Here is a 13682-nt window from a genome sequence, read left to right as displayed (position 1 = left end):
AAAATCTTGGACATGACAAGATATGACATCTACACAGCAGATCCAAGGTACTTTACTGGCATCAATAGTTGCACGATTGCTGAAAAATAATTAAGGTCAACCAATATCAAGCAGATAACCTAATACTAGCTCAGGGAAGTCTTTTATTATTTTTAATTTTTTGCAGAAGGGGTTCTTCTATTCTTTAAATCAGAGACCTGGTAATATTAGGGATACCAACTAAAAGATGCTGTTGGAAGTTGTCTGCCATTTAGTGTTCATTGTTAAATTTGGAGTCGTGTTTTTAAAGTTAGATAACCATCTGAACCATTTTTCCCAGGCCTTGTAGAACTCTGACTTTATCTAACTTTAAAAACAATAAAGCAAAAACCAATCAAAATCTCTTAATATAAATCAAAATAAAGATATACACAATAGAAATTCGGACCAAAATCAATACAATCCCTGTCTGAGTTCAATCCACTTGATAATTATTAATAACTTACTAATATCATAACTCACAAATACTTCTCACTAACAAAAATAACAAACATAATCAAACTAAGTCGTCACAATCCATATGCCTGCTAGTTTGCAGGTACTACCCCCCCCTCTTTTTCTCTCTTTTCTTTCTTTTTCCTTCTTTCCTTTCCTCCTTTTCTTTGCTATCCCACCTTCAACTACCTTTCCTTTCCACGTCACCCTTGGACTATTAAATACTACAGTTATAAGATTGTCCAAATAAGAATATTGAATACAAAATAATTACATGTAGACAAATATTTGGAATGTATATACAACAATATATATAAGCTGCTGTATAAAAATATTGTTTACCCCATCCCCCTCCTACTTCTCTTTTTTGTATTCCCATCCCCCCTTTCCCTGTTTTTTTTATAACCTAATAAAGTATATTTAAAATTAAAAAAAAATGTGGAGTCGTGTATGTTGGAGAGGCAGTGAAATCTAGTCCTCAAGGAGTTGGGCTTTCATTTAAAAGTCAATTAAGTGAAATGAAATGAAATTTAAAAAGTAAAACAACATGCTAAGTCATAACAGCAGGCTTTAATGTTCTGAATCTATTTTGCTTCCTACGATATTAGAAATAGCTCAGAAATTCTGCTATAAATCCTTGGTAACATCATTTTATTATTTATTCATTCATTCATTCATTCATTTAATTTGTATGCCACCCCTCTCCGTAGACTCGGGGCGGCTCACAACAGTAATAGAAAAAGCCATGTAGAATACAAATCTAATAATTAAAACTAAAAACCCATAATTTAAAAAACATGCACACAACCTTCCATACATAAACAATATAGGCCTGGGGAAGTTATATCAGTTCCCCCATGCCTGACGACAGAGGTGGGTTTTAAGGAGTTTACGAAAGGCAAGGAGGGTGGGGGCAGTTCTAATCTCAGGGGGGAGCTGGTTCCAGAGGGTCGGGGCCGCCACAGAGAAGGCTCTTCCCCTGGGACCCACCAAACGACGGGACCCAGAGAAGACCAACTCTGTGGGACCTAATTGGTCGCTGGGATTTGTGCTCACTACCACTCTAATAAATGCAGGGGGATTGCAGGGGGATTGCAAATATCATATTATTAAGTAATTAACCAGATTTATATGCCCACCAAAGGCAGGCTGAGATAAAAGCTAACCTGAAAAATGCAACTCAGATGCATATAGATTAAAAAAAAATAACAATACTCATCTCTCAGCATTATTGCTTATATTTTGAAGGTATCCTTTGGGTTTTTTTTTTTTAAAAAAAGCTTTATGGAGTTCTGGATGCTAATTCATTGCACTTCAGGAGTGCGGTAGGTTGTTGAATATTTCAACGCATTTGCATCTTAATGGAGTTTTAAAAAGTGTTACTTCGAAAAGTGCTGAAAAACTGGAGCAGTGGAAGAAAAACGAGCCTGGGATTTGTAATTCACCCCTTTCTGCCCACTTCTCCCGCATTGCTTCCGGGATGGATCTTCGAAGAAGCCCCGAAATATTGATGGCCGGGGGGAAGTATCCATTTGGAGAGGAAAAATGAAAAATAAACCATGTATGTCGGTGTCTTCCGTTTTCATTCCCTACAGACATTTTTTTTTTAATGGATGCCCCTTTCAATCCAGGATGATCCACAGACCCTGAGCTCCAAAGTTTAACTCATATTGTGCAGATTTCTAGCGGTGATCAATAATTATGCCCTAATTGGATAATTAATAAGTTCTTTCTTTCTGCACCCTTCCTGCCATAGAAACATAGAAACATAGAAGACTGACGGCAGAAAAAAGACCTCATGGTCCATCTAGTCTGCCCTTATACTATTTCCTGTATTTTATCTTACAGTGGATATATGTTTATCCCAGGCATGTTTAAATTCAGTTACTGTGGATTTACCAACCACGTCTGCTGGAAGTTTGTTCCAAGGATCTACTACTCTTTCAGTAAAATAATATTTTCTCACGTTGCTTTTGATCTTTCCCCCAACAGACTTCAGATTGTGTCCCCTTGTTCTTGTGTTCACTTTCCTATTAAAAACACTTCCCCCCTGAACCTTTAACATATTTAAATGTTTCGATCATGTCCCCCCTTTTCCTTCTGTCCTCCAGACTATACAGATTGAGTTCATTAAGTCTTTCCTGATACGTTTTATGCTTAAGACCTTCCACCATTCTTGTAGCCCGACTTTGGACCCGTTCAATTTTGTCAATATCTTTTTGTAGGTGAGGTCTCCAGAACTGAACACAGTATTCCAAATGTGGTCTCACCAGCGCTCTATATAAGGGGATCACAACCTCCCTCTAGCTATGCAGCCAAGCATCCTACTTGCCATTTTCCCTAATGCTGGTCACTTTGTAATTGGATTCAGATGTTATTAAGAGGCATGATATCAGAAAAGGTTTGGAGCCTTCCTTTCAAGGCCACAGTGTCTAAATAACAACAACAACATGTTAGAATGTGCAAAATTAAGCAAACTTACATTAGAATCACAGAACAAACAAGATAAAAAGCATTATACCGTATGGGGGAAAACTTTAGATTTGGATAGTAAAGAAAAGAAAAAGATTCAAATTAACCTTAAAGAAAACGGGGAAATCGTAGAAATGGGAATGTAAATGTGAATTTATATTAAGCTTGCTGATCTTGTTGTTACAGGGTTTCCCCCCCTGTTTATCTGGGTATTGTGTTTTCAATAAAAATGTATATAAAACAAATAATAATAATAATAATAATAATAATAATAATAATAATAATAATAATGAGGTTTATGTTTTCCAGAGTACCAGTATCAAGTCTCACCTTATTAACTCCAGAGAGATTTTATTGCTGGAGACATCAATTTGGATATATATATATATTACATCTTTTATTCCTCTCCCATAGACACTCATTCACATCCTATGTAAACACTGGATTTTCTGCGCCAAAAACTTATTTCCCCCACCGCAAGCAAGGGCTTATTTTCCATCCAACGGTCCCTTTCTGACAATAGGACATGCCCGATCAGATGCTGATCTCATCTCCCTTCACCTGAGAAGCCAAATCCAGCCAATGCCCTTCCCCCCAAAAGGATTTCAAACAGGAAAGACTTGGCCTTCCCCAGATCACAGATAAAGCCGATATAAATAGCAGCATACCGTGGGTTTTTTTAATATATGTGTGTGTGTGTATCTATCTATCTATCTATCTATCTATCTATCTATCTATCTATCTATCTATCTATCATCTATCTATTTTTCTATCTACCTACCTACCCACCATCTATCTATCTATCTATCTATCTATCTATCTATCTATCTATCTATCTATCTATCTATCTATCTATCTATCTATCTATCTATCTATCATCTACCTAGCTATCATCTATCTATCTATCTATCTATCATCTATCTAGCTATCATCTATCTAGCTATCTATCTACCTACCTACCCTCTATCTATCTATCTATCTATCTATCTATCTATCTATCTATCTATCTATCTATCTATCTATCTATCTATCCATCCATCCATCCATCCATCCATCTATCTAAAACAATTGTCAGGCAGAATGCAATAAGAAAGATAATGCACAATAATGCAGGAGCAGCTTTCCAGGGAGATGTAAGCAAATCAGAAGCTCGTTCTTCCATAAATGGGAGCAGGATTTTCATAAACATATGACAAGGAAGTCAGTACATGCATGTAAATGGGCTGGGATACTCTCCCTCCCCCCGCATCCTTCCCAAGCCTGCAGTTGTTGCAGATTAGGAAATCCGCCCGCCACGATTCCCCCCATCCCTAGTAAATAAACACAAGCAGCCAAGAATGCCAGCCATCCTGGCTCCCTCGGATATAAAACTAGCTTGTCCTTTTGCGCAGGGATTGACCAGTGGCCCAGCAGAACACAGGCGCATCATCAAAGGAGATGGTGCCTCGGTTGCTTCTTTTTTTTTCTTCCCCAGGGTTCTGGCTGCTGCAATAAACACCTGGATCTGCTCACCTCAAGCCCACGGAGAGCACGCACGCCACCCCACACGTAAATAAAAACACAGCCCTCTTCTTCACACACACAAACACACAACACCCACCAAGCAAAGAGCAGCATCCCCCAGGGGAGGTAGGAAAGCTCTCTCACCTTCGACTTGCTGGGAGGCTGCCTGTTCCTTCGGTTGGGCCTGGGCCTGTCTCGGGTGTGATGCTCCAATTTCTCCCCCGCCGTCGGCAGGTCCATAAGGGATGCTGCTGCTGCTGCTGCGGATGCGGGCTCTGTGCGAGGCGGCAGGAGGAGCAGCCGGCTCCCAGGCTCAGCATCCTTTGTGGAAGCAGGGCGTGACTTCGCGGAGGAGGCACGGCTGAGTGACAGCTCGGGATGGGGACTCCCAATCTGGTTCTCTTCGGCGCCTACCTTCGGCTCCAGACCTGGGAAGAAGAGGAAGGGGAGGCAGGCGGCGGAAGGACGGAGGGAGGGAGGGGGAGGGAAGTGGAAGCAGGGAGGGGTAACTGGTGGAGGGTTGCCAGGCAGACGGCAGGCTGCCCCCCTCTGCCGCACAGCAACATCTCTCCTTGTCACCTGAAGGCTTGTTGCAGACCAGGCGACTAAACGGACGAGACGTGTTGAAGCCACCAGGCTCTGGAGGGGGGAAGGGAATGGACAGGAGATGATTGACTTGCCCCAGTAAGGAGCAAGAAGCAAGTCCAGGGAGAGAGAAACTCAAGTCTCTGATTTCCAAAGCCAGAAGACAATTTGAAGGGCTGTTTCCTCCTTTCTCATCTCTCTAGGACATTGTTTCCCAACCTTGGCAACTTGAAGATATTTGGACTTCAACTCCCAGAATTCCCCAGCCAGCAAATGCTGGCTGGGGAATTCTGGGAGTTGAAGTCCAGATATGTTCAAGTTGCCTAGGTTGGGAAACATTGCTCTAGGATTTGGTCAGAGGTTGCCAAGAAGATCCCTCTTTGGAAATAAACTAGAGAAAGGGGTTGGGTTTCTCTAGAGTGGTATATGTGGTACCTTGCTCAATAGTAGTAACTGTGAGAGGGATCTTGGAGACCATTTAAATATACTGCTCAAAAAAATAAAGGGAACACTCAAAGAACACACCCTAGATCTGATTTGAATGAAATATTCTCATTGCAATACTGTGTTCTGTACAAAGTTGAATGTGCTGACCACATGTGAAATTGATTGTCAATCAGTATTGCTTCCTAAGTGGACAGTTTGATTTCACAGAAGTTTGATTTACTTGGAGTTATATTCTGTTGTTTAAGTGTCCCCTTTATCTTATTTTCTTTGACCAGTGTATAAGCCAGCAGTGTGCAGCAGCTGCCAAAAAAAGCCAACACAGTTCTAGGCTGCATTAATAGAGGGATAGAATCAAGATCATGTGAAGTGTTAATACCACTTTATAAGGCCTTGGTAAGGCCACACTTGGAATACTGCATCCAGTTTTGGTTGCCGTGGTGTAAAAAGGATGTTGAGACTCTAGAAAGAGTGCAGAGAAAAGTAACAAAGATGATTAGGGGACTGGAGGCTAAAACATATGAAGAACGGTTGCAGGAACTGGGCATGGCTATTTTAATGAAAAGGAGGACCAGGGGAGACATGATAGCTGTGTTCCACTATCTCAGGGGTTGCCTCAAAGAAGAGGGAGTCAGTCTATTCTCCAAACACCTGAGGGTAGAACAAGAAGCAATGGATGGAAACTAAACAAGGAGAGAAGCAACTTAGAACTAAGAAGAAATTTCCTGACAGGTAGAACAATTGATCAGTGGAACAACTTGTCTCCAGAAGTTGTGAATGCCCCAAGACTGGAAATTTTAAAGAAGATGTTGGATAACCATCTGTCTGAAGTGGTGTAGGGTTTCCTTCCTAAGCAGGGGGTTGGACTAGAAGACCTCCAAGGTCCCTTCCAACCCTGTTGTTGCTGTATTATTATTACTATTACTACTTCTATTTTTATTAATTATTATTATTATTTTCATTATCATCATCATCGTTATTATTATTATTATTATTATTATTATTATTATTATTATTATTATTATTGGAAGAATAAAGATAAAAGAGTTGAGAAGTAATGGACTGCCATGCAGCTCATGCAATATTTAAGCGTGTCCTCCAGACTATACAGATTGAGTTTATTAAGTCTTTCCTGATAAGTTTTATGCTTAAGACCTTCCACCCTTTTTGTAGCCCGTCTTTGGACCCGTTCAATTTTGTCAATATCTTTTTGTAGGTAAGGTCTCCAGAACTGAGCACAGTATTCCAAATGTGGTCTCACCAGGGCTCTATACAGCGGGATCACAATCTCCCTCTTCCTGCTTGTTGATCTTTAATTAATAAATAAGTAAATAAACTTTTGTAAGCTTATTAGCACACTTTTGATTGAGGATGTGCTGTCGATTTTTGGCAAGTGCAGCACGGAAAATAATGGACAGAGCTGAATGCAAAGTCAAGGTCTACATTGCCCCCTCCACTCAAACAGAACAAGTCTTACCATTTAAACTCAGTGTTGGCAGAAGACTCAGAGAACAAGAGTGCCTCCATTGGGCAGCTATCTATGGATAGAAGAAACAGTGTCTTAAAACTCTGTTAGAGGTTGAGGAGTAAGTTGAATTACCATGGAAAACACTTTATTTGACTGTAGTTCAGTGAAGGGCTGCAAAGGTTTTTACTACCACACTGTCGGTGTGGCTTATTTTGTAGGTATGGCTTGCTGGCCATGTGACCAAGTGGGAGTGGCTTGACAATCATGTGACTGGGGGTGGGTTAAAGGTCATGTGACTCGCTTAAAGGTGGCCAACTTGACATCACTCACATCAAGGGTTAGGGTTAGGGTGCCTGGCCTCTCCTCGCCTCAAGGAGATACAATTTCCCTCTCTATTTACTATTACTGAACATCCAAAATATACTCTTTAATTCTACGTATATATGCCACATGTGTACATATGTATTACACACAGGCACACAAAAATATACATTACTATATAACCTGTATGTGTATGTACAGACACACACATGCACAACACAACTCTTCTAAAATTATACACATTCAACCTCATTTACTACGATAGGAAAAACATACCCAGAGCCCAGAAGGGGGAAAAAAATAATAATTCAAAATTTCTCTTCCGGTTCTGCGTACCTGATCGTACCCGTAGGAGCCCATCACTGCTGTAGTTGAGCCATCATTTATACAACAATGCAGCCAAATATTCACACTACTCACCAACAATATCGCACTGGAAATATCCACACACTACGAAACCTCACACTGAGAACCTCAAACTGGTCAGCCTCACTCTCGGCCCGTAAGCAATGTTCAGTGATATAAGGAGCAAGCTGTATTATTACCCCAGCGCAACGGAAAACGTGGAGGTGGAGCAGTGGCGGGCCACCATTTCCAGCGCTACCAGAATACACTGGGATTGAAGGGTTGCGCTTGTGCCTGGTTCATGCATGTGCCCAGCACAGCATTTGGCTGCTGCACATGCGCAAAAGCCAAATGTCATTCAAGGATGCACATTAGAGAGATTTCTGGGGGGGGGGGATCCCAGCGACCGGTTAGGTCCCACAGAGTCGGCCTTTTTCGGGTCCCGTCGACTAAACAATGCCGTCTGGCGGGACCCAGGGGAAGAGCCTTCTCTGTGGGGGCCCCGACCGTCTGGAACCAGCTCCCCCCTGAGATTAGGCTTGCCCACACCCTCCCTGCCTTTTGTAAACTCCTTAAGACCCACCTCTGCCTTCAGGCATGGGGGAACTAAAACATCTCCCCCTTGCCCATGTTGTTTTGCCATTTGATTGATTGACTGTGTGCCTGTTTTTTATATATATTGGGATTGTTTTATGAATTTATTAATTTTAAATTGTAATTAGTTTGGTGGGCATTGGATTTGTTATTATGTACTGTTTTTTATTATTGTTGTGAGCCGCCCCGAGTTTGCGGAGAGGGGTGGCATATAAATCCAATAAATCTAATCTAATCTAATCTTCTGTACATGCGGAAGCAAAAAGGGGGTCCCGACCCCCAGGTTGAGAATCATTGCTTTAGGGTTTGTTTTGGCTTTTCAGCCAATAGCTCTTGCATCTCCAAGGAGTCCCCCATCCCAGTAAAGATAAGAGGCTGTCATGTTGACATTTGAAGATCAATCAAGGTCAACTTGATGCTGCCACTCGCTCGGGTGTTCTAACAGTTACTTTGTTCGAGTTCCCAGCACCCCAAATATTGACCACGCTGTCCACGGCTGATGGAAATCATATTTCAGCAAGAATAATAATAATTTATTAGATTTGTATGCCGCCCCTCTCCGGAGACTCGGAGCGATTCACAACAATCAACAATATACAAATCCAATATTTAAAAAGAAACAAAACATTTAAAAAACCCATTATTAAGAACCATTCAATACAATCATACCATTCATAAAACTATATGATTTATTATGATTATGATTGATTAGACTTGTATGCCGCCCCTCTCCGGAGACTCGGGGCGGCTCACAACAGTGATAAAAACAGTACATGATGACAAATCTAATAATTAAACTCTAAAAATAACGATAATACATTTAAAAGTCTGAAAACAAGGAGCCCCAATATATACATACAATCCTATCATACACAAATACTACATAGGCAGGGGGAGATGTCTCAGTTCCCCCACACTTGACAACAGAGGTGGGTTTTGAGGAGTTTACGAAACGCAGGGAGGGTGGGGGCAGTCCTAATCTCTGGAGGGAGCTGATTCCAGAGGGTTGGAGCCGCCACAGAGAAGGCTCTTCCCCTGGATCCCGCCAGACGGCATTGTTTAGTCAACATGACCCGGAGAAGACCAACTCTGTGGGACCTAACCGGTGGCTGGGATTCGTGCGGCAGAAGGCGGTCTCGCAGGTATCCTATATGTGCTCAGGGTATCTCAGTTACCCCATGCCTGGCGACAAAGGTGGGTCTTAAGTAACTTGTGAAAGGCAAGGAGGGTGGGGGCCGTTCTAATCTCCGGTGGGAGCTGATTCCAGAAGGCCGGGGCCGCCACAGAGAAGGCTCTTCCCCTGGGGCACGCCAGACGACATTGCTTAGTCAATGGGACCCGGAGAAGGCCAACTCTGTGGGACCTTATCGGTTGCTGATTTACTTGGAAGAGTTCAGCTGGGGATGAAGCGAGCCATTGTTCAAGGCAGCAGATAGAATACTTCATCAAGTCAGATTTTATATTTGTTGTTTTTCAATGACACGGCACATCATTTTACTTTGGACTGGCTGACGTCGCTGTTGCTTTGTCTGTTTCTGTTTGGTGCTGTGCCAAACATTTCTTCTTATTCATAGAAAAGTGCCCGCTTCTACTCTCTTTTCTTTTCTTTTAATTCAGAAGAAATTCTGACTATAACTCAATGGAAAACATCCCATCGGCCTTTTTCCAGATTGGGAACAACTGACAAATCCGTTAGAAACCAAACCAAACCTAATAACTAATTCACAACCTAGGCCGATGGTGGCAAAACAAGATAAAACATGTTATCAAAAGAAATGATTCATCCCAAGAATGAGTTACAAAACAGACTTTTCTTTCGCAGGAACTGAATTTAAGAGTGCATAAATTACTTCTTCTTGGCATAACATTGCCTGAAGACTCTAAATTTTGTCAACTGCCTCGATCACTTTGGGTGGAAACTTCAGGTTATAGCAGACAAAAGAAATACAACACGATCTTACAAATAATAATACTTAATAATAATTTATTAGATTTGTATGCCGCCCCTCTCCGAAGACTCGGGGCGGCTCACAGCAACAATAAACAATGTACAACAAATCCAATAATTAAAACTATGTCTAAAAACCCCTATAAATCAAAAATACTACTCAATCATAACCATACATAAGTCTTACTAGCCAAAGGGATATGTCAATTACCCCATGTCTGGTGACATAGATGGGTTTTCAGAGTCTTGTGGAAGGCGAGGAGGGTGGGGGCAGTTCGAATCTCCCCGGGGAGTTGATTCCAAAGGGCTGGTGCCTCCACAGAGAAGGCTCTTCCCCTGGGTACTGCCAGACGACATTGTTTAGTCGACAGGACCCGGAGAAGGCCGACTCTGTGGGACCTAATCGGCCACTGGGATTCATGCGGCAGAAGGCGGTCCTGTAGGTATTCTGGTCCGATGCCATGTAGGGCTTTATAGGTCATTACCGCCTTCTACCGCACAAATCCCAGCGGCCGATAAGGTCCCACAGAGTTGGCCTTCTCCGGGTCCCGTCGACCAAATAATGTCGTTTGGCGGGCCCCAGGGGAAGAGCCTTCTCTGTGGCGGCCCCGGCCCTCTGGAATTAACTCCCCCCAGAGATTAGAACGGCCCCCACCCTCGTCTTTCGCAAATTACTCAAGACCCACCTTTGTCACCAGGCATGGGGGAGTTAGGATATTCCTTCCCCTAGGCCATTACAAGTTATGTATGGTATGTTTGTGTGTATGTTTGGTTTTTATAATAAGGGTTTTTAGTTGTTTTATTAAATTGGATTGTTACATGTTGTTTTTTATCATTGTTGTTAGCCGCCCCGAGTCTGTGGAGAGGGGCGGCATACAAATCCAATAAATAATAATAATAATAATAATAATAATAATAATAATAATAATAATAATAACCAACACTTTGAATTGTGACCGGAAACTAATTGGCAACCAGTGCAAAATAGTTTGCTCAGAGTAAAATAGGGTTCTTCCTAGTTTAGTATGGGGATCAAACCTACTGACAGGGTGGAAGAGTGGAAGGAAATAGTAGCACGACTTGCCACAGTTTGGCTTAGTGACCATTTGAAGTTAGGAGGGCATTGAAAAAAATGACTTCTGACCATTTAAAAAACTTATGACCATTGCACCATCCCTATTGTCGCGTGATCAAAATTTGGATGCTTGGCAACTGATGTTTTGCAGTGTCCCAGGGTCATGTGATCACAGAAAGTCAATGGGGAAGCCCAATTCATTTAACAACTGTGTTACCAACTTAACAATTGTAGTGGCTGACTTGACAGCGGTGGCAGGACAGGTCACAAAATGAGGCAAAACTCACTTAACGACCGTCTCACTGAGCAACAGAAATTTTGGGCTCATTTGTGGTCGTACAGCAAGGACTACCGGTACACAAAACTCTTATGGAGCCATTAAGGTCTCTGCAAGTTGGCCAACCCTACTCACCAGCCTGTCTTGAATGGTGGTTAACTCTTCCAAAGTCTTCTCGGTGATAATATCGGTCATGGCTTCCGTAATTGATAGTTGGATCTTCCTATCAAGCACAAGAAGATTGGTGGGCCAGGAAGAATGAAATGTGGAAGTTGAGTAGGCCAAGAAAGAGGATTGCTCAAGACTCCTACGTCTAGAAAGCTTAGAACTACGTCGCCTAAAACACGATCTAAGTATTGCCCACAAGATCATATGCTGCAACGTTCTACCTGTCAATGACTACTTCAGCTTCAATCGCAACAACACAAGAGCACGCAGCAGATTCAAACTTAATATTAATCGCTCCAAACTTGACTGTAAAAAATATGACTTCAGCAACCGAGTTGTTAAAGCGTGGAACTCATTACCTGACTCAGTAGTGTCAACCCCTAACCCCAAACATTTTTCCCTTAGACTCTCCACGATTGACCTCTCCAGGTTCCTTAGAGGTCAGTAAGGGGCGTGCATAAGTGCACCAGTGTGCCTTCCGTCCCCTGTCCAATTGTCTCTCCTTATCTCATTTATCTTTTCTTCCTTTCAAATATGTTCACCTATACTTTTATATCATTTCTTCTATTCTTTTCTTTACTTATATTATTACATATCTTTCTCTTCAATGTGTATTATGTATTGGATAAAATAAATAAGTAAGTAAGTAAGTAAGTAAGTAAGTAAGTAAGTAAGTAAGTAAGTAAGTAAGTAAGTAAGTAATTAAGTACCTATATAGTTGAAAAATGGATTGGATTGGATTGGGAAGGAATGGGATGGAATGGGAATGCAATGGAGTAGAGTAGAGTAGAGTAGAGTAGAATAGAATAGAATAGAATAGAATTATTTATTGGCCAAGTGTGATTGGACCCACAAAGGAATTTGTCTTGATGCATATGCTTCTCAGTGTACATAAAAGAAAAAATAAATCTATCAAGAATTATAATGTACAACACTTAATGATAGTCAGGGTACAAATAAGCAACCCAACGCTATTAGGAATAAGTCAATATAAATTGTAAGGATACAAGCAAACGTTACAGTCACACAGTCATGTGTGGGCAGAGATGGGTGATAGGAACGATGAGAAGATTAATAGTAGTGCAGACTTAGTAAATAGTTTGACAGTGTTGAGGGAATTATTTGTTTAGCAGAGTGATGGTGTTTGGGAAAAAACTGTTCTTGTGCCTAGTTGTTCTGCTGTGCAGTGCTCTATAGCTTTGTTTTGAGGTAGGAGGTGAAACAATTTATGTCCAGGATGCGAGAGGTCAGTAAATATTTTCACGTCCCTCTTTTTGCAATATCCAGGTCCTCAATGGAAGGTAAATATTTTGACAGTGTTGAGGGAATTATTTGCTTAGCAGAGTGATGGCGTTCGGGGAGAAAACTGTTCTTGTGTCTAGTATTTCTATTGTGCAGTGCTCTATAGCAGTGATTCCCAACCTTGGCAACTTGAAGATATCTGGACTTCAACTCCCAGAATTCCCCAGCCAGCATTCGCTGGCTGGGGAATTCTGGGAGTTGAAGTCCAAATATCTTCAAGTTGCCAAAATTGGGAAACACTGCTCTATAGCATATTGTGCGGTGGAAAGAGAGGTAAGGACCTCTTGCTCCTTCAACCCAATCACATTGGCCCACCAGGCATTCCAAAATCCAAAGGAGAAAACACTCACAGGAGTGTGTGTATGAATACGCATATAAAGTACACATGCAGCTACATTCCGCCCTTCTGCTAAGGCTTGAAGGGGGCGGATTAAGCCCGCTACTTACATGACCTTGTCATACACCTCGGTCAGCAACTGGTCCAGGAAGGTTGTCTCTGACGCATTGCAGAATAATTGCTTCAAGAAATCTGTTTTCTGCAAGATTTGGGGGTGCAGATTCTGCGTAGCATCCAACTGGGATTGCACAACCGCCTGTAAGGATAACTCAGTGAGTATCACTTCCAGGAATTGGGGTAAATTGATTCATTCTTTCCTCGCTGGTAGCTTCCAGCATTCTTCATGGCATCCCCTGGTCATCGTTGGAA

At 41.8% G+C, this 13682-nt stretch overlaps 1 protein-coding gene across 1 annotated transcript in view; it reads right to left on the bottom strand.

Moving 5' to 3' along the window:
• The window catches only part of CARMIL2 (capping protein regulator and myosin 1 linker 2), a 111995-nt gene that overhangs the window by 26052 nt on the left and 72261 nt on the right, over positions 1-13682 (bottom strand). The window contains 4 exon segments of the mRNA XM_070760343.1: positions 4594-4877; positions 6956-7016; positions 11642-11729; positions 13424-13569. Of these exon segments, the coding sequence (XP_070616444.1) occupies positions 4594-4877; positions 6956-7016; positions 11642-11729; positions 13424-13569 (579 nt within the window).

This window comes from Erythrolamprus reginae, chromosome 9 (assembly GCF_031021105.1).
Source record: "Erythrolamprus reginae isolate rEryReg1 chromosome 9, rEryReg1.hap1, whole genome shotgun sequence".
Lineage (NCBI taxonomy): Eukaryota > Metazoa > Chordata > Lepidosauria > Squamata > Dipsadidae > Erythrolamprus > Erythrolamprus reginae.
This window is presented reverse-complemented; position numbering and strand designations above follow the sequence as displayed.